Source organism: Schistocerca piceifrons, chromosome 2 (assembly GCF_021461385.2).
Source record: "Schistocerca piceifrons isolate TAMUIC-IGC-003096 chromosome 2, iqSchPice1.1, whole genome shotgun sequence".
Lineage (NCBI taxonomy): Eukaryota > Metazoa > Arthropoda > Insecta > Orthoptera > Acrididae > Schistocerca > Schistocerca piceifrons.
Window position 1 is genome coordinate 106,914,943 of NC_060139.1, and position 22,361 is coordinate 106,937,303.

Below are 22,361 nucleotides of genomic sequence, written 5' to 3' on the forward strand. Positions count from 1 at the left end.
CCCTGAATTAAGAAACCGGATTGAAGCAGCTGTTACTACTATCACTGAAGACACACTTATCAACGTTTGGGAAGAACTCGGCTAGAGACTTGATGTGAGCTGTGTTACAAATGCTGTTCACATTGATCATTTATAAGGTTCTTGATAAAACTGTTTGAGTTACTCTTTCATTTGACTTATCATTTATAACTGTGAGTTTAATATAATAAATATTATAAAGCGTTGAAACCCCGATATTCATTTATAAACACCCTGTTCTATTATATACAGCAGAATTTATACGTACCTAAGACTCAACAGGAACAATACCACTGACGCTAAATAATAACAGAATGTACAAAAGAATAATAGAAAATAAACTATTGAGGCTACAATCAAGATGTGCTATATGGGGACTTGTACGTAGCATATATACGGAAAAAATGGCTCCCACTGGACGCCACCAGTAACTATGGCAACAGTATAATGATCAGTATGGTAAAATTATGCGTCAAAGGCACAGAAATTTTGGCTTGCTATTACGACTTTGATTCTGAACTGTATATGCACTATAATGTTATTAAATACAGAAGAAGTAATAGGTGCACTAGATACAGCAAGTACTATACCACTGAAGCTGACTGTAGACACAAGGAACCACCTGTGGGGACTTGTGCGTTACCTAAGTCGACCAGTGATGGCTCGAAAGGGAAGCCATCCGTACCTTACATTATGCCTACAGTCGACAAGATAAGCCAAAGACTGAACAGTGTTCCACTCTGACAACACATTATCGTTCTGGCGAGGGCTTCAATCGACAACCCAGTTACCTTCATACAGAAAAATCTGCCTCCTCTACAGTGTGGGGTACTTTGACTCTCATGTAAGGAAATCATAATTCATATGCAGTTTGAATAGAAATTTATTCTTGGTAGATGGATGTATATGAAAAGAGAAATTTTGTAGTTTCTTTCATTTGGAGATTTGTACTGTTCGACAGGTTTTGGGTTTTGCTGGCATCGTTTGTGATTCCACCGCCAATTAGAACATTCTGGAGGGGGGGGGGGGGTAGAGGCACTGCACTCGTTGACATCGCGTTCTATCCAGAATGAGATGTCCACTCTGCAGCGGAGTGTGCGCTGATATGAAACTTCTCGGCAGATTAAAACTGTGAGCCGGACCGAGACTCGAACTCGGGACCTTTGCCTTTCGCGGGCAAGTGTTCCACCAACTGAGTTACCCAAGCACGACTTACGCCCCGTCCTTCTGCCAGCACCTCGTCTCCTACCATCCAAACTTTACAGAAGCTATCCTGCGAACCTTGCAGAACTAGCACTCCTGAAAGAAAGGATATTGCGGAGACATGGCTTAGCCTTAGCCTTGGGGGAAGTTTCCAGAATTCTTGAAACATCCCCCAAGGCTGTGGCTAAGCCATGTCTCCGGAATATCCTTTCTTTCAGGAGTGCTAGTTCTGCAAGGTTCGCAGGAGAGCTTCTGTAAAGTTTGGAAGGTAGGAGACGAGGTACAGGCAGAAGTAAAGCTGTGAAGACGGGGTGTGAGTCGTGCTTGGGTAGCTCAGTTGGTAGAGCGCTTGTCCGCGAAAGGTAAAAGTCCCGAGTTCGAGTCTCGGTCCGGCACACAGTTTTAATCTGCCAAGAAGTTTCATCACGTTCTATAATTATGGAATAGGCTGACAGAGAACTTCCAACTGCTGGAAATGCATTTTCGCTGTTGCAGATTTAGTATCCAACAGTTATTCATATTCCTCTCCAAGACAGAGTATCGGTATGGAGGACAGGTCAGAGATATTTTGCCTACTTACTACGGCAGGCGTTTGCTTCCGCTTGAGGCACAGCGGTGGCAAGCATGTCACGTGGAGCCGTCCCCTGACGCAAGACTGCCTGTAAAATACCGCGGACCGACATTTGTCAGCCAGTCTGTCGCTACTCTGACTCCTTTACTTAAACACCATTGAACAGAACAGTTCTAACCCAGTCTGCTCTACACTTATGATTTGGACTGCTCCCTGGACTGTCGTATACCCTTAACACCGCTATGCTACGTTCTGGAAGTGTTTTTTGGTCACCCGTTGTCTTCGTGAACTCCGCCGTCATCGGCCTCTGTAACCGCCTGTTGTTTCACCGGCCTCTGCGTTACCGTCAGAGCGAAAGATCATAAACTGCGTTCTGCTTATACAGAGTAGGACAGAAAAGTCACTGGGCTGACATCCTAGAAGAAGCTTCACTTTGGTTCTCAGTGTATAGTTTTGATCGGATATTAAGAGTTTAATCGTTACACCTGCGATGTCTGAAAGTTAATTTGTCGAAATAAAAATTTAAATTACTAGCATCGGTGAGTAGAAACGAACCACTTTTCTGTCAACATTTCTGCAGCTCCGCGACGCTTCGTATCTTTCTATTAGGTATATTTTAGTAGTGAATCAGACCCCACCCATTGTCGTCAGTACATGCGATACCCTCATGAACGACCAGCATCTGCCCCTGTATAGAAAGTTGACGTTAGTTGTCGGAAGAGCAGTGCCGTGGCCGCAGGTCCCGCCTACCTTAACGCCTTGTGCAGAGGATGCAATAATCGATATTCAGGTCTGTAGCGAATTGGACTACACAGCCACATACTTTTGATTACAATTTCCTTAAATCGAACGAGTATCAGCATAACGTATATTAGTGCTTACCTATTAGTACTCTACCATAAGTGAATAGTTTCACGAGCAGGTTGTACACTCGCAACAGCAGAGAATGGAGGGGATTCAAACGCGCAGGTGGACTTAACACATCCAAGATTTGTAGCTGCACTACGTGGTTGCTTACATTTGGTACAGTACGGCAGATATTGTTGGTACATCTTCGCTTGACGAGAGGACAGTAGTTTACGGCAATCTTGTTACTATCTGATCAAGTTCCACGTATCTTGAAACCCTCTTCGAAGGCTTTTTCAGGTGCCACAGAAGAGGCACATAATTCATATAAGAAAGGTAAGGTCGGTGTCATAATTCGGCAGATACACGTAGTATAAAGGGCTTCCTGACAGCAGAAAATGTCACATCGTCCGCTGTAACGCAAAGAAAACCCTACATCGATATACAGTGTACCCGTTTAATCTGCAACACCAGGGACGATAGCAAACAACTATAATTCACTTACTGTGCATTTTCAGTATAATGGGAAGAAAACCTGATTGAATTTGCGGGTTATTTGGGGCTATACAGCTCTCTCACACCTGGGTAACGAGTCTAAGGAACTCAGATGAATGACCTGGAGTACGTCATTCCATGCTGTTTCAACTATCATTGGGGCTGAGAAACGGTTGCATTCCAGTCTCTCGGCAGCCCATACCCGAACACACAAAAGAAAACGGCACACCATGAAGGAGTTATGCAAACTGGTCACAAATTTTCATACAGGTATCGACGGACAAGGTAACATTGTAAACATCGGCGGCCGGTTGATGAGTGTATGATGCTGCAGCGCAATTTCACTGCGCAGCTAGCAAGGATAGTAAACAGGGAACATATCTCTGACACCGCGCGCCGCGGATTTGGAATACGCGCCAGACGGCATGGACGTCGAAGACCCCTAGAGGTCTCTGCACCATGGCGTGGCGGCGCGCGCCTCATGGCCCACGTTTGAGGGCGCCACAGTGGAACACGTGGTCCCTGCGGCCAATAGCGGCGCCCGGATCGCGTATTTAAGCGCCTGCCTCTCGCTCAGCCAGTCATCCCGGTCTCCTGTTTAAACTCCAAACCTACGCCCTTCCTATCAACTACATCCGTCTGGTGGCCTCCTTCCTCTCCCGCCGCCCCTCCTACGTTACCATCCATCATGCCAATTCCCGCACCTTCTACCCCTCTGCCGGTGTGCCCCAGGGCTCTGTCCTCTCCCCTCTCCTCTACCTCCTGTACACGGCAGATATGCCCCAACCCCCCCCCCTCCAGTGCACCTCTTGCAATATGCTGATGACACCGCATTCCTCGCCCTCGCTCCTACCCTCCAACGGTCCCAACGCCTTCTCCAGAATCACCTTGACCTTTTTGCTGCATGGTGTAACCAATGGCTCCTGAAACTAAATCCTTCCAAGACCCACGCAATCATCGTAGGTCGTACCACTCGCTCCTTCCGGCTCCTGGATTTCTCCCTTACTGTCTGCGCACGTCCTGTCCGTCTCACCCCCACCCTCACCTACCTTGGCCTCACCATTGACCGTCACCTCACCTGGATCCCTCATCTCCGATCCATCCAATCCAAAGCCCACAACCGCCTCCGCCTCCTCAAACTCCTCTCTGGCCGGACATGGGGGTTGCACCCCTCTACCATCCTCCACACCTACAAATCCTTAATCCGTCCCATCCTCTGTTATGCCAGTCCTGCCTGGATATCTGCCCCCCCCCCCAAATTCTATCAGTCCCTCCAGATCCTTGAGCGTCATGCACTCCGCCTCGCCTTCCGTATCCGCCTCCCGTCCCCCACGCGGATCCTCTATGATCTCATTCCTTTCCCCCATCTGCTCCTATTCCTCGAACATATCCGCATCCTCTACACCTCCCGCCGTCTTGAACCCCCTCACCCCCTGGTTGCTCCTCTCCTCTCCCATCCCCGCCCCCTGCCACGCCTTCACCGTTGTGTCCCCCCTACCCTCCATCTCTACACCCTCCATCTCCTTTCCCGAGGTGGCTTCCGTCAACTCCCCCTCCCGGATGATGCCCTCTCTCCCTCCATTTATCCTTCCTATCAACTCTGATCCTCCATCCCCCTCCTTTCCTCTGTCCTTTCCCTGGGCTCCCTCTCCCCCCCCACTTCTGTCCTGTTCTTCCCCCCACTAAACCTCTCCCTACCTCCCTTCTCCCCCCAGTCCTTTTGTATTCCCCTCCTCTGCCTACCCCACTCCCTGTCGCGTCTGCCCTCCAACCCTCTTATGGGTCCTCATCCTCCTTCAGCTCCTTTCCCGGCTCCCCCCTTCGCTTTTACTCTCCTTTCCCCCCCTTTTTCGTTTTCCCATCTTCTGTCCAGTTTCCCCCCACCTGCTCTCGACTGTGGTGTCCCATTTGCCAACTTTTTAGTGCAGTGTTCCAGTGACTATTCAGTGTTGTTTGTCTTTCTCGTGTTGCGAACAGAAACCATGCTGTCGCTCGGTGTGAATTTTATTTCCTTTGCGAACAGAATCCAGACTGTCGCCGTGTTTTTTAATTGTCTATTGTTTTCCCTGTCTACTTCGTATGTATTTTTATTAGCGTTATCATCCCTGTGTTGTTGTTTTAAGTTCCACGATTTCTTTTCGCCTTGTTACTCTCTAAGTCTCCGATTTTATCGCCTGTTTTTTATTATTTGTTCTCTTGATCTTTGTCACAAAATCTGTCGGCTGAAGAGCGGCATACTAAGCTGCTGCCAGCCCGCCCCGTTCGGGGGGGAATTGAAATTCAATAAATGAAAAAAAAAAAAAAAAAAAAGCTCAGCCAGTCAGTCTAATGGCTGCGTGCGTCTTGACATATCGCCTCGACAACTGACAACGAGTTTATCGTTCTTTGTTTTCGTCACTAGTGGACGTCTTGGATTCGTCTGGTTGTCTCTGTCACCCCGTTGCTTCTTGCGTGTTGTCGTCGTAAGGTCTCTCTCGGTCGTCCGTCGTTGTTTCGTGTCCGTCCTTTCCGTTCGTTTGTTTGTTCGCGGGCCGCTCTCCGTTTGGTCCCGCCGCGCTTTCTCGGCCACCCCGAACGGTCACGCTTACAACAATCAATACCAGGGCATAATGTATTTGCGAATTTCGTTCGTGTACTCAGTTGGACAGTAACTATACCTAGCAGATATGCGTGTGAAAAACATACGCCCATGTCAACATTCGAGAGAGGGCGAGTAATGGGACTGAAAGAACCCTATTGGAGTAATCGGCGAATCGCTCCAGAACTGAATAGGAGTAATGCCACTATTCGACGATATCGGCAGAAATGGTTGAACCATGGCTGAACACAGTGGTAGGAAGGAAACTTTTGACCTAGAAATACAAGTGATCGTGAGGACTGAACAATCGCCAGAGATGCCCTCAGGGTTCAGGATTTATCATTATTATCGACCCGACGTATAAATGCTGCTTCAGTGAACGCAAGGACCATTAACATGCGGCTCACAGAAAGGGGCAGATCTCATGGCGCCCCTTGTACAGACTGCCATTGACCTCTGTTCGCCAACATGTCCGTTTACAGTAGTGTCGGACACATTTGGGCTGGAATCTCATTTGACTGGAGTCGAACTGTGTTCAGCTCCGAACTGAGCCACGATGACCAGCCAAGATGTGTCTGGAGATCCACTGGACAGCAGCGTGCTCTACCTCTACATCTACATAGATACTCTGCAAGCCACCGTACGGTGCGTGGCAGAGGGTACCCTGTATCACTACTTGCCATCTTCTTTCCGTTTCCACTCGAAAACAGAGCGAGAGTCCTTACGAGCAATGTATGTTGGCGGCAGTAGAATCTTTCGACAGCCGCCTTCAAATGCCGATTCACTAAAGTTTGTCAGTAGTGTTTCTCGAAATGAAGTCACCTTCCCTTTAGGGATTCCCATTTGAATTCCTGAAGCATCTCCTTCACATTAACGTGTTGTACGAATCTACCGGTAAAAAATCAAGCAGCCCGCCTCTGAATTGCTTCGATGTCTTCCTTCAGTCCGACCTGGTAAGAATCCCACCCCTGTCGTCTGGGGCCCTTGGTGCACCGCAGTTGACTCAGCGCCGGTTTTGAATAGCGCGGTGTACTTTAATCACGCCGGCACGCGAACAGTTAACAAACTTAGCCGTATCGGAAATGCTTTCACCCCTGGCCCGAAAGCGAAAGATTGTCCCTTTACCGCATGACGACAGCGACTGCACTGTTTTCTGCGTTACCCCTACCCGCTTTATATACCCTTCACTGCTATTGCTGCCACTTTGCTCCTGCGAGTTGTCAATGCACGTTGATGGTGAACATGAGCGCTGTCACCCTAATGTGACTGCATCGTGTATTTTCGCCATTCAATATACAAATATACCGGGTGGTTATAATTAAACTTTCCCTATTTAACACTCTGTAACACAGAAACTAATTACCGTGCGAGTACCAAACTTGGTAGCATTAATGGGAAGAAAACTAATGCAGAATCAAATCAATTGAAACACTGTTAATGAGCTGCTACGGTACATCACACCATTACACACCGGTACCATTACTGCCACAAAAGGGGCTGAATATGGCGCACATCAGTGTCCTGGAGAGTCTGAAAGCGCAGCACTGCATTGTGCACAGCAGAACGAAGCACGTCCGTAGGTATGCCCGCTACCTCTCTTGATATGCTGCGCATCAGATCAGCAAACGTGTGAATGTTTTCCTTCATGCACAGTGACTGGAGATGGAGATCCCCACACTCGACAATTCTGTGTGTTCACCTCACGCGTCAGAGAAAAATGAGCTTCGTCTGTCCATAGGATGGTTCAGGGCCAGCCCTCGACAACTTCAATCCTTGCGAGAAAGTGGAGAGCGAAGTCAACACGTCGTTGTGCTTCCTGTGGTGCAAGCTGCTGTACGATATGGCTATTGTACGGATACAGTTTGAGCACCTTCCGCACGGATACAGTTTTAGCACCTTCTGTACAGTGGACCATGGGATGTTCAACTGTCGTGACACAGAACACGGGCACTGCCTGACGATCGGGGATTACTCGCAGCGTTGTCTACCATCGCTACAGCGATATCATCAACCATCTGTGGTGTTACCGGTCGTCGGCCTCTTCTCGGAGCGACGCCCAGTTCTCTAGTTGATTCGAACTCCTTCATCATGCTCAGCACAGCAGGTGAACGAAGAGGACCATTTAGTAATACTTTCTGCCGGTGGCACTCTCGAAGTGCAGATGCAGCATTACTGTTGTTTTTATAACAGAGCTTCACCAATAACGCCCTGCTCCTTTTGTCCAAGCTCATGTTGACACGTCAACAAGTGCACTGTGACTGGTCAGCTGTGTGAGACTACGAATCACGATGACTGATCACGGCAGTTGGTGGTCATCGTTGGAACTGGACGGTGGCACTGCTGTAAAACACAGTGAATACAATGACACCAGTCTAATACGACACAACGATAGTTTCACAGGTTTTAAACGCTATTATACGTAACTAAAGAGTAGCTTTTGTTTCAAAAATGTTTGATGACTAAATATAGCTGAACTATTTAGGTGAAGAGGGAGAGGTCAGTCAAAATGGAATGGGCGGTGACAGTCGGTAAAGAGGAAATCAACAAACTGTAAAAACGGAAGCGGACTTCGGAAGTAGTTGTTTCCGCCTGGAACAAGCCCAGCTCCCCATTCAAAAATTAGGAAGATAATGTGGTTCTTTACTTTTTCCTTTTTTTAATGTCTTACTGGACGGTAACACACTGTGTATATTATTTAATTTCTGTGGTAGAGTGGACAGCAAAGGGCTGCAAATTTAATCTCGTGTCTGTGTCATTTCTGTGCTGACAGCCAAAGTGGTCCTACTATGAAATGTAATGGCTCCCAAGACGTGCGAAACTCATCGTGCCCTTTTCTCACATGATATACAGAGAACTATGGAGCAACGACCGTCCAGATGAACAAGAGGCTGCCAACAGTGTTTCCTCAACGACTGTTCAGGGAAAACTGCTGCTTATGGGCCTCTGTCCATGCTGACTGCTGTTCATGGGCGACGAAGGCTTATATTTGCACGCCAGTACTGCAACGGGAGGTCCACGCAACGGCGACAGCGTTGTGGTCTGGGGAAGGTTTTCGTGGTATTCTCTTCATTCTGGAAGGCACAAAGGATCAACGCAAAGTATGCGTCTATTCTTGGGGACCATGTCCTCCTCCACTACACGCAGTTTGTTTTTCCTCGACATGATGGCATCTACCACCAGGACAATGCAACGTGTCACGCAGCTGGAAATGTACGTGTCTACAGTGTCTAACAGCAGACAAATATGCTGTATTATCAATGAGAGTTTTTTTGGGTCACAGTCGGACTTTCTTGTCAAAAGCTATTTGTGCCTTTTGGCATAGTGCTCAGAACCATTTGAACCACTCATCACTTCGAAGGAGAGTATTGATTGCACAAAAGCTAGCAGTACGAATAATGTGTGGTGCTCACCCACCACCGCCATGTAAGTACCTTTTCAAGGGTTAGGCATGACGAGGGTTGGAACTTTAATAGCGGCAACTATTTATTTACAGCTCGTACAAAATAGATACGTGTTTCAAAGTTTTACTTTACTTTCAAAAGAGTCACCAGCATTGTGTATAACCCGTTGCCAGCGATGTGGAAGTCGTAGACTACTCGTAGCAGTGCCATTTGCCCGAGGAATTTGTAGTAGTTCTGAAGCGAATGCCGTGAAGTATTTCCTTCAGTTTAGAATTCGAGTTGAACTAAGGAGGGCGTAAGTCAGAAGTGGAGTAGGTGGCATAGCACTTAGCAGCCCCATCAGCCAAACAAATCAGTAACAGCTTGCACTGTCAGTGTCATTCAAAATTATGATTAGGACCTGCAGAAAGTGTCATCACTTCTGTCTCTAAGCTGGTCGTAGGTTCTGTTCCAAAAATGAACGGCATAGAGACAGAAGTGATGACACTTTCTGCAGGACCTGACTATTTTGCAGGACAATGCTCAAGCACGTACAGTGGAAGCTGTTACTGATTTGTTTGACTGATGGGTCTGCTAAGCGCTATACCACCTACTGCACTGCCCTGTCTTAAGCCCTCGTGAGTTAAACTCTATTTCTAAACTGAAGGAAACACTTCACGGCATTCGCATCAGAACTGCCACAAATTTGTCGGGCAATAGACCGCGCCGCTCGAATTCTCAACACAACCGGCACTGCTAAGAGTATCCTACGGCTTCCACATCGCTGGCAACGGGTTATACACAATGCTGGTGACTCTTTTGAAAGCAAAATAAAACTTTGAATCACGTGTCTATTTTGTACGAGCTGTAAACAAATAGTTGCCACTATTAAAGTTCCAACCTTCATATATTGGCTAGCAAAATTCGTCATAACTAATCTATCACAGTTTGAGAGGAACAGCAATGTCCATACCTAAAACACTAGAGGAAGAAGTGACCTTTATTGCCCATTATTAAAACTGCGATTGGCTCTGAAAGATCTTTTAGATTCCATGTAAGGCTCAACAGAATGAAAGAGGCTTCATTTGGATCATGAAACTACTGCTCAGAAAACTAGGGCTATTTTGGTCATCCCCGTAGGAGGATAATGTCATTGCATAGCCCAACAATACTTACACTCAGAATTACACAGTTTAGTTGTCAGTTGCAGCGCAGTGTTGCAGCCGACTAATACAGTTGTGGAACCTGTGCCGCTACACCCATGGTCTGCTGAGATGACTTGGGTCTACAATGCCGTCACCAATTAGAACTGGTTGACTATGCTGCTGAGTGCTGCTGCTGCCTTATCCTTGCCTTTGTTGATGTGAAGCCTTTGGGGCCTTCCAAAATGTGGCCTCTGCAGTCCCTTGGCGAGCTGATCAACCACCATCATTCTGTGGGAGCACAAAAATTCCTGCCACCTGACTCGCAGCTGTGAGAGACTCCCAGTGCTGTGGGCCAGGCTCCCACGAGAGACTGTGACATAACTCTCCATGACTGTGGCCAGCTCATGCAGATCTGTTGGCTGCCTTTCCATGAAAGAGAGCGCCCTGGTAATCCATTTGTCGTAGCACTGAGGCATGGTGGGAATCACTATCCACGCTGGCTGCTATGTCGTGGGGCGCCGTATGTGGGCCTTTCTCATCATGGCTGTCAACACTGTGAAATGCAGTGGTGTCGGTGCAAACCAACGCTATCCTGACAACTAGAGGCCACAGCCCCGACCCCCCTTTTATTACCTTATTCTGCAGAATGTTAGATTCCTTTCTTGTATCACTATAAATTGGAAATTTGTGGTACGTTCCTATGGGACGAAACTGCTAAGGTCATCAGTCCCTAGGCTTACATACTACTTAATCTAACTGAAACTAGCTTACGCTAAGGACAACACACACACACCCATGCCAGAGGGAGGACTCGAACCTCCTACGGGGAGAGCCGCGCGAACCATGACAAGACACCTGACACCGCACGGCTACCCAGTGCGGCTTGTATCACTATATACAGGGTGACAGTTATTGAACTATATGAAACAAAATCGTCTTAACTTCCGTACGGTTTGCGTTAGGATATTCAAACTGTATGGTTGGCTGCAGGGCATGATTGGACACGGCCCACCTGCATTAGGATGATTCGTCAATAAGCAAAAGTAGTGCATTTGGGGGACTTAGAATCCTGATTTCGTGATCGAGAAGTCTCTTCACCCTCAATGGGTGACTGTGTGGTGTACAGTGTTTAGTCACGGAATAATTGGTGCGATATTCCTTGATAGCATGGTGACTACCGAACGGTACGTGAAGATTTTGTGAGATGATTACATCCTCATTATCCTAAATGACCTCGATTTCGACAATATGTGGTTCACGCAACGCGGAGCTCGACCCCACCGAGTCAGGAGAGTGTTTCGTGTCCTGGAGGATCATTCGGGGACCGTATTCTGGCTCTGGGGTACCCCACAGGCCACTGGCATGGCCCTCGTTTAGCAACCATTTGCTCTGGATCTGAACTCATGCCACCCTTTTTTGAGGAGCTGTATTGAAGACAAGGTGTACAGCAATAACCTCAAAACTATAGCTGAACTGAAAATTGCCATTCAGGAGGTCATCGACAGCATCGATGTTCTGACACTTCATCGGGTCATGCGCAGTTTCGCTGTTCGTCTGCGCCGATGATGGCAAACGCTTTTTTTAATATAGGTCAACAACTGACACCCTGTTGGTTGCCATCCGCAATGAAATAATGATTTTCTTTTGTTGGCTGGCGAGGTTATAAAAGACTAACTTTAAAGGGAATTTTGTTGCGCTTTAAAATCGAACAACGAGGAAAATGCTGTGTTCTCAAGATCAGTCTGAGAGTGACAGCACGTGTCTGTTGTTTCAGAGGGACAGACGCCTGCCTGTGGAGCAGGTGGAATGGTCGGACGCGTGCGTGCTCGTCTACTCCATCACGGACCGGCGCTCCTTCAACTACAGCCAGCAGGTGCTCCAGCAGCTGACTCAGGCTGCCAGGCCCACAGCCCTGCTCGCCAACAAGGCCGACCTTGAGCACCTCAGGCAGGTGAGGGCACCAAAGTTTATGAACAGCGTATTAGATGTGTATTACTTTATACCTCGGTGTTCAATGAACAAAATCCTGTTCTGCTTAAAACATCTTGGCAGAGTGAACCTCTTGGTCAGATTGGTACTCCGACCCTGCCGCTAGAGACAACACTCTTAACCGATTGTTAATCCTGAGCACGCCTTATGACCCAGCTCAAAAGCTTCAACCTTCCTGCTCCTCTGGACCCCAATTTCGCTTTGAACACACTGTTCAGCCGGATGATAAAGTTGATGTAGACGCATGAACGACTCTTTTCTTGATTCAAAGAGAAAAACATCGCGTACAACATTGGTACGGTGCAAAATTGTTAAGGCTTTCGTGGCTACATGTTGACAAACTGCCTATTTGCTTTTGTCGCGGGTTCTTCGGCCGACGCTAGTGTCATGATTTCACTGACGTTTTGCCAGCACGAGTGGCTGGCATTTTCAAGGCTTCACCCTCCATTGCCGGTGGTGAACTGGAGCCGAGCTCGCGGCCGCAGACTATATGTACCTGGCGCGCCAACGTCCGAGGGCTTCTCCGCGGTCGTTTCCTGTGCGGTTCTCCTCTTGCTACCTGCGACGGTCGTTCGCTGCAGTGCGGGAAGCCAGGATCCGTTTACTTTAAGGTTTTCTTCTTTCTAGTTGAAGCTATTCCAGTGTTTGTGTATTTCTACAGCATCTCTGAACGAGCGCGGGTGATAGTGCTTCTCTACAGCCAGGACTTCCGTGCCGGTTAATTTTATTACATGGTCGGTCTCACTCAGCGCGTGTCCTGCCACGGCTGATTTCTCCACCTGCCCCAACCTGCAATGTCGCTTATGTTCTTTGATCCTGGTGCTGATTGATCGTCCAGTCATTCCGACATAAACTTTTCCGCATGTGCGTGGTACGCGGTATATTCCTGACATTGCAAGTGGGTCCCTTTTATCCTTTGCCGATCCAAGACAACCTTTGATCTTCCTTGTCGATTTGAGAATTGGCTTTACGCCATGTTTGTGCAATATAAGGCCGATTCTGTCCGTCGCTCTGGATATGTATGGCAGAAAGGCCGAACCCGACATTTCTTTTTCTGAATTCTTACTTCGCCGAGTGTTTGGCTCTGTTACACTTCTAATATAATTTGTGGAGTACCCATTGCTCCTTAGAACACTTTCCAGGTGTTGAATTTCGCGTCTGAGATGCTGCGGCTAACATATTCGTCCTGCTCGAGTTACGAGCTTATGAATTATACCTCTTTTCTGGCTCGGGTGGTGGTTTGATAGTTTGTGCAGGTATCGGTCCGTGTGTGTCGGCTTTCGGTACACGCTATGTGCCAGGTTTCCGTCATCCCCTGTGACCAGCACATCTAGAAATGGTAGTTTTTTGTCCTTTTCTACTTTCATGGTAAATTTTATGTTGGCTTGGAGGCTGCTCAAGTGTCTTAGGAAGTCACGGAGCTGTTCTTCAACATGTCTCCATACGACGAAAGTATCATCTATGTATCTGTACCACACTTTCGGTTTGCAAGTCACAGAGTCCAGTGCCTGTGCTTCGAAATGTTCCATGAAGAAGTTGGCCACCACTGGGCTAAGAGGACTACCCATGGCAACGCCTTCCAGTTGTTTGTAGAAACTGCCATTCCACATGAAATACCTCGTGGTGAGACATGCATGGAAGAGCTATGTGATGTCTTGTGGGGAAATGGAACCAATGTGCTCCAGAGCGTCACTGAGTGGCATTTTCGTAAACTAAGAAACAGTATCGAAGCTCACCAGGATGAGGTTTGGTTCGAGTTGTAGTTTCTTCAGCTTCTCAATTAAATGTCCTGAGTCCTTTATGTATGTGTCGGTCTTCCCCACGTGCGGCTGGAGCAGAGACGCCACATATACCGACACAAGGGATGACGAAAACCTGGGACATAGCGTGTACCGTAAGCCGACACACACGGACCGATACCTGCACAAACTATCAAACCACCACCCGAGCCAGAAAAGAGGTATAATTCATAAGCTCGTAACTCGAGCAGGACGAATATGTTAGCCGCAGCATCTCAGACGCGAAATGCAACACATGGAAAGTGTTCTGAGAAGCAATGGGTACTCCATTAATTATATTAGAAGTGTAACAGAGCCAAACACTCGGCGAAGTAAGAAATCAGAAAAAGAAACGTCGGGTATGGCCTTTCTGCCATACATTTCCAGAGCGACGGACAGAATTGGCCTTATATTGCGCAAACATGGCGTAAAGTCTATTTTCAAATCGACAAGGAAGATCAAAGAATGTCTTAGATCGGCAGAGGATAAAAGGGACCCACTTGCAATGTCAGGAATATGCCGCGTACCATGCACATGCGGAAAAGTTTATGTCGAAATGACTAGACGATCAATCAACACCGGGATCAAAGAACATAAGTGCCAGTGCAGGTTGGGGCAGGTGGAGAAATCGGCCGTGGCAGAGCACTCGCTGGGTGAGACCGACCATGTAATAAAATTAACCGGCACGGAAGTCCTGGCTGTAGTGAAGCACTATCACACGCGCTCGTTCAGAGATGCTGTAGAAATACACAAACACTGGAATAGCTTCAACTAGAAAGAAGAAAACCTTAAAGCAAACGGATCCTGGCTTCCCGCACTGCAGCGAACGACCGTCGCAGGTAACAAGAGGACAACCGCACAGGAAACGACCGCGGAGAAGCCCTCGGACGTTGGTGCGCCAGGTACATATAGTCTGCGGCCGCGAGCTCGGCTCCAGTGCACCACCGGCAATGGAGGGTGAGGCTTTGACAATGCCAGCCACTCGTGCTGGCGAAACGTCAGTAGAATCATCAGACGAACGTCGGTCGAAGAACCCGTCACAGAAGTAAATAGACAGTTCGTCATTGGTACGGTGCTTCCATTTACTGTGTTTGAACAGAAATTCTAGTTATAAGTTCAGTAAAGGTAGAGTGTTCAGCATACAAATTTCCAGCTGGCTGTGGTTACGCACAGAACGGTCGCTGAAATACTGCCAGTCTGTGAATCAAGCCGAAGTCCGTTATATTGCTATGAAAAATCTGGCCAGGGTCAGACACCAAACATAAGCCAAGCTCACAGCGCAAATCATCAACGAGACTGCTACCTGGGCATATGTTGTAAGCATGTAGACTGACTACAACACTGGCTGGTTGTCGCTGTGAGGGCAGCTTTATCCTGCTCTGGACACCATGGGACCACGCCATAGACGTGACGTGGTGGAGGAGGAGGTCGTTTCTGCCCTGTTGTGGTGAGCGCGCTGCCAGCTGCGTTATGTGGCACCGCCTGTTGTGGCTCTGCCTGAGTCGTTGGCTACAACAAACGATTTTCGTTCTTATTCATCAGTGCTGTATCAGATTTTACCAGAAGAAGAAAATAACCAATGAAACGTAATTTCAACCACTGAAAACTGGATACGACTGAGACCGAAGCCGGTTAATTAGGAGGAAAAGGTGATGGTTATTGGTATCGGTCGTTGAAGAAAAATTGTGAAAGGGATGCAAGGAGGAGACGAGTTCATTTTACAGAGTTTCCGTTGGAAACATTTGGCTTTGGCTAAGCCATTAATTCAGATTCGCGTATTGCTTTACTGTGAGGCACGATTATCAGTTATCACATTTCTTACCATACAGCAATGCTTAGAACCAAACTGAGCCTGTGACGTGATTTTTTTTCGTCCAGTGATTCGACTACCTAACGCCTTCAGTGGCCTGTACGTCCTGTCGACTGACACTAAAAGAAACACAACTTAACTGTGTTAAGCAGAGGTTTCAACTCTCTGTCAACGTCCAGCTGTTGAAGAGGAACCAGCAGGTCAGTTGGACTATGACGAAAGAAATCGGCCAGCGGAATCATATTGGGATTCGCTTGTAGAGATTTAGGAAGCAACACAGAAAACCAAAGAATGACTGGACGGAGATTAAATTCCACTCCCCCAGAGTAGGATACAGTTTCTCTAAGTCGTCAGTCACTTCTTCTCTTTGAAGATGTAAGGTTGTTTGCCAATGACTACTATTTCTTAACCTCCCTACTCGTAGAGTAACTGGCGAAACAAAACAAACAATACGGAATATTAATCACATTTCTCATCACTAGCGACTAATTCCGAAATATATTACTTAGTCTAATTTACGTTATTAACTTCACTGTATCTATAACGTCATTATAAAGGGATTTTGTCACCTGAGGTAAAATGCTTTATCTTTCTCGAATACACCGATCTCTTTCATTTCATCCTTATAACCTGCACCGATATCCCTTCCTTTCTGGATGCATCCCAAACCCATGAACATCATGTATGGTATATCTTGCCATCCATTTTTTCGATAGGTTCGAATGTCGCGGTTACTTTATATCTTGCTAATTTGTCTGCCATGTGGTCCAAGGTTTGTAGTCTCCCCAAAAAATAAGACGGTTCATCCGTCTGCTAGGAAGTAATTCCGTCGTGTGATTAAAACAGTTGTCACCAACATTTCTGGGACCATTATCCCTGAAAGTGATTAGATGTCAGCCAGTACGCCAACAGTGTCTGGCACCTAACTTAACGCCTTTTCCAAAAACAACTTGTACTTTAATTTTTAATTGATGAATGATTAGTTAATTAGTTACTTGTGCCAAGATCAAATTCACGATAAACATTATGATGCCTAGCGTGTCAACACAACGAACATACAACAGCTATGAAACTTCCTGGCAGATTAAAACTGTGTGCCGGACCGAGACTCGAACTTGAGGCCTTTGCCTTTCACGTGAAGTGCTTTACCATATGAGCTACCCAAGAACCACTTACGACCCGTCGACTTAGCTTCAATTCCGCCAGTACCTCATCCCCTACCTTCCAAACATCACAGAAGCTCTCCTGCGGACCTTGCAGAACTACCACTCCCGGAAGAAAGCATATTGCGGAGACATGGCTCAGCCACAGCCTGGGAAACGTTTCCAGAATGGAATTTTCACTATACAGCGGAGTGTGCACCGATATAAAACGTCCCGGAAGATTAAAACTGTATGTCGGACCGAGAATCGAACTCGGGAGCTGTGCCTTTTGCTTATATACAGCTACAAAAAATAAAAAATAACGTTTTATAACTGCATGCTGGCCATTTAGAGTCTTTCCTTTAAAAATGACTAATTATCTCTACTCATTAAGTCTTCTGTAGTATAGAATGAGTTGTTACGGAGAAACTTCTTTCATCTACGTTTGGAAACATTTTGGTTATCTTTCAGATATGGGTATATTACGTATCAGAGAGTTTTGTAGCTGCTCTTCATTAAAGGAGAATGCAGATCTTTTTTTCCTTTTACTGTTGTACTTGTGAGTATCTCTGTTAATCTCAAACTTATATGTATAATTGATAACATATTTCGTAAGTGAATAAATGTTATTTGAGCTTTGGTTAATATGAGCAGCTGCTTAAAAAGGTGCCTGTAAGACATAAATGCGTGAACTCCTCACGTAATTCTAATTATTTTCTTTTGCGCAATGAATATTTTTTGCCTAAGCGTGGTGTCACGTCGAATATCGTCTGAATTTTATATCTTCCCTATTTCGTTCATCATCAGTTACTTTGCTCCCCAAATAGCAAAACTCATCTACTACATTTGTTAGTATATTACGTTAATAGAAGGTGGGATATTTTTGACAGTACAGAACTTGATAACGTGTTTTTTTTTTTTTTTTTCAAGTTTAAGACTAGCCCATTTGTGAAAAACCATTCAATAATTTTCAAAGAAAGATCACTTACTAATTTCTCTATTGATGTTTCTTTCCTCAGCTTCATAGCAATGTTTGTATAATCTGCCATGCTACTGATTCTGCCTCTTGATCCAAACAGAATGGCAGATCATTAACGTAAAGCAAGAAGAGTACTGAGGCTATGATCGAACCGTGTAGGACTCCCATTGTAATTTCTCCCCATGTAGGTGATGTGATGTCCCTCTTTGTATTACTCGAAGTTCCTATGGCATCTTTCTGCGTTATGTTTCTTAAATAAGAACTAAACCACGCATTTACTAAACTGCACAGCAAATAAAAACTTAATTTCTCTAATAGAATATTATGATAGACACAATCAAATACGTTAGGTAAGCCACAGAAGATCCTAGTCGGTGATATCTTATAATTTGAAGATTTTATTATGCGCTCGGTCAGTACGGGTATCCTAATAGCAGCTGACTCAATACGATGGCCATTTTTATATGCAAACTGTGATTGGCTAAGTATCTCTTTACTATTCAGATAGGTGACAACCTTCGAGTATGCTATCTGCTAAAAAAATTTATACAATGATGTAAGGAGTGTCATGGGGCGCTAGTTATTGACATCTGTAAAATCACGATTTTTATATAGAGGCCAAGCAAGGGCATATTTTAATCTTTCTTGGAAGATACCCTGAGTTAATGACGCATTACGTAAGCTAGTAAGAACATCACATATTATGAGGCCATAAATTTTTAGCATCTTATTGGAAATATTATCCATCCCTAATGAACTTTTGCTTTTTTACAGTCAAACAAAAAAGGCTCACACGTTTTAACAGCTTTTATACTAAACCAATAAATAATGGCTTGAATAATAAGCGCTTGGCTGTTCTTGTAAACGGTTTATTTAACGGCCGCTTTCGTAGCCTACAAGCCACATCACCGTGGTAGATCTGTTACATTAGAAAAGCCGTTGGCTAAAATTGTGGTCAAATTATAGTTACAATCAATATGGAGAAATGGAACAAATTACTTACATGTTAAATCAAAACATTAAACTTTCAACATGGACCACACCGCACATTCCTTGTCTATGAATAAATAACGTGATTAGCGAATCGTCAGGGAAGTAGAAAGTATGGATCAACGGTTCCTTAGGTGTTTCAACCTAATAAAAGAGCAATAATAGGCTAGAACACCCATTCAAATATCAAAAATTAAAAACACTTACCATTAACCCGGATCGAGCGACAGTAGGTCGAATGCAACCAGTTAAGCATTAGATCTAGGGTCACAATCCATCCAGAGTGCCTAAAAATTAATAAATGAATATGGGAAGTGTCGCAAGAGCCCCCTTAGCACTAAAAACAATATAAAAACGACGGGGAAATTTGCATGAAAATAATATATCGCATTTCAAGGACTATAAGACGCTATGGGCTGTAAGACGCATCTTCATTTTAAGTAATTTTTTATTATATTTCTTCGTTTTTATTATTGGATTGCAAAGCCAGACTAAAAGTATTTCTTAGTTTAAAAAATCGATTAGGCGTTTAAAATCCCTGAAAACTATCATCTTCTAGTATTGGATTTTTTGTATTCAGTACTCTATTTGCGCATTTAGTGTTCCGCATCTTTTTCAGATCTTCTTTACTAGCCAGCGAATCGCGAATGGTTTTTTTCTGTTGGTGGAGGGCCGGAATGCCGCTCAACTGCTCTGTTTCGATTTTCCTCTGTATATACTGTTACTTTCAGTTTACAGGCGGTATCAGATGAATACCTTTTCTTTCCATTACGAAACTATGTAATAAAAAATATATTGTACTTTTACCAATAACACATCACTTTTAATTCAAGTTCACTGGCATCGTATAATGCAGAGACGCATCATAAGCTAGACAGTGTTCTGGGTTTGTGATGGTGGGCCGGGAGGGAGACAGATTTCCCGCGGCATCGAATATATTGTCATTTTAAGACTGGCGGGAATGTTCAGTCAAACACTGGAAATTTTTATATTAATTTCGGCTATAAGACGCGCCTGAATTTTTAAGGCTTTGTTTCAAAGAAAAAAAGTGCTTCTTGTGGTCCGTAAAATACGAAACCATAAATTCAGCAGACCGGATGCATGAAGATACAGGCGGAAAAGTGCTCAGCTATAGACTGGGCGAAAAACCATGTCGGTGGCGGAAAGCGGGTCCACGCATCCGCAGTGAAGCGATATGACCAATAATAATACTCGATTAGCGTGATCACATTCGTAGACAAAAAATGTTAGAATCCTGCCCCGTATAACAAAACACAACAATTACAGATGACAAAGAACCATGAACAGAAAATAATACTCTACTGGGCATTAAAATTGCTACACCACGAAGATGACGTGCTACAGACGCGAAAATTAACCGACAGGAAGAAGATTCGGTGATATGCAAATGATTAGCTTTTCAGAGCATTCACACAAGTTTGGTGCCGCTGGCGACACCCACAACGTGCTTACATGAGGAAAGTTTCCAACCGATTTCTCATAGGCCTACACAAACAGCAGTTGACCGGCGTTGCCTGGTGAAACGTTGTTGTGATGCCTCGTGTAAGGAGGAGAAATGCGTACATCACGTTTCCGACTTTGATAAAGGTCGGATTGTAGCCTATTGCGATTGCTGTTTATCGTATCGCCACATTGCTTCTCGCGTTGGTCGAGATCCAATGATTGTTAGCAGAATATGAAATCGGTGGGTTCAGGAGGGTAATACGGAACGCCGTGCTGGATCCTAACGGCCTCGTATGACTAGCAGTCCAGATGACAGGCATCTTATACGCATGGCTGTAACGGATCGTGCAGCCACGTCTCGATCCCTGAGTCAACAGATGGGGATGTTTGCAAGACAACAACCATCTGCACGAACAGTTCGACGACGTTGGCAGCAGCATGGACTATCAGCTCGGAGACCATGGTTGCGATTACCCTTGACGCTACATCACAAGCAGGAGCGCCTGCGATGGTGTACTAAACTACGAATCTGGGTGCACGAATGGCAAAACGACATTTTTTCGGATGAATCCAGGTTGTGTTTACAGCATCATGATGGTCGCATCCGTGTTTGGCGACATCGCGGTGAACGCAATACTGGAAGCGTGTATTCGTCATCGCCATACTGGCGTATTACCCGGCGTGATGGTATGGTGTGCCATTGGTTACACGTCTCGGTAACATCTTGTTCGCATTGACGCCACTTTGAACAGTGGACGTTACATTTCAGTTGTGTTTCGACCTGTTGCTCTACCCCTCATTCGATTCCTGCGAAACCCTACATTCCAGCAGGATAATGCACGAACGCATGTTGCAGGTCCTGTACGGGCCTTTGTGGATACAGAATATGTTCGACTGCTGCCCTGGCCAGCACATTCTCCAGATCTCTCACCAACTGAAAACGTCTGGTCAATGGTGGCCGAGCAACTGGCTCGTCACAATACGCCAGTCACTACTCTTGATCAACTGTGGTATCGTGTTGAAGCTGCATGGGCAACTGTACCTTTACACGCCATCCAAGCTCTGTCTGACTCAGTGCCCAGGCGTATCAAGACCGGCCAGAGGTGGTTGTTGTAGGTACTGATTTCCCAGGATGTATGCACCCAAATTGTGTGAAGATGTAATCACATGTTAATTCTAGTATAATATATTTGTCCAATGAATACCAGTTTATCATCTGCATTTCTTCTTGGTGTAACAATTTTAATGACCAGTAGTGTACGATTTGACGTACAATAATAAACATATGCTTTGCCATATGCATTACAAGAAAAACAAATATAAAGTCTGTAACGCTGCAACATGCCCCTGAGTTTCTAATGTGTATCCAAGTAACAGACGGCTCTGAGGTATTTCGTACCGAACGTGTATCCTAGTAACAGACGGCTCTGAGGTATTCCGTACAAATGGCTATAGTGTTAAGGCAGCGATATAAATGTAAGATCTATTTTTGGCACTGTTGCACTTTGCAAGTAACTCGCGAGCCCGTTTGGCAGCCACCACCTGAGCGCCTGGTTGGGTGGGTCGGCCTGACCTCTTTTCGCCGACCATTGTGTCTGCTTTATTGCCCGCCGGCAGGTGGAGCGCGAGGAACAGCCCGGCCACCTCCGACTTTCTGGGGCAGCTCATGTGCTCTCGTCTGTCACTGTCCCCGCCTGCAAACGACTCGGTGGTCGACCACGTTTGCTCCGGAATAAACTGGCCGCTGTTTACGCCGCCTTTGAGGTTCCAATCCACCTGCGCCGCTGCCACGCCTTTCAGGTTCTTCTTGACGTTTTGTAGTGGACTGGACCGTCAAAACACTCGATGATGAACGTTAATTGAGGGACTGAGAGTACAAGTTGTACAAGCATTTCTCATGAAAATGGTCTAAACGGATGTTTGGAAAGCTTAAGTGTGGACCTCTTCTGAGTAAAAGAAATACAAGCGACTTC

At 45.8% G+C, this 22,361-nt stretch overlaps 1 protein-coding gene across 1 annotated transcript in view; it reads left to right on the forward strand.

Annotated features, from left to right (window-relative positions):
* The window catches only part of LOC124775180 (ras-like protein family member 11B), a 393,247-nt gene that overhangs the window by 320,633 nt on the left and 50,253 nt on the right, over nucleotides 1-22,361 (forward strand). The window contains exon 5 of the mRNA XM_047250020.1: nucleotides 12,011-12,187. Within this exon, the coding sequence (XP_047105976.1) occupies nucleotides 12,011-12,187 (177 nt within the window). The remainder of the gene's footprint in view (nucleotides 1-12,010; nucleotides 12,188-22,361) is intronic.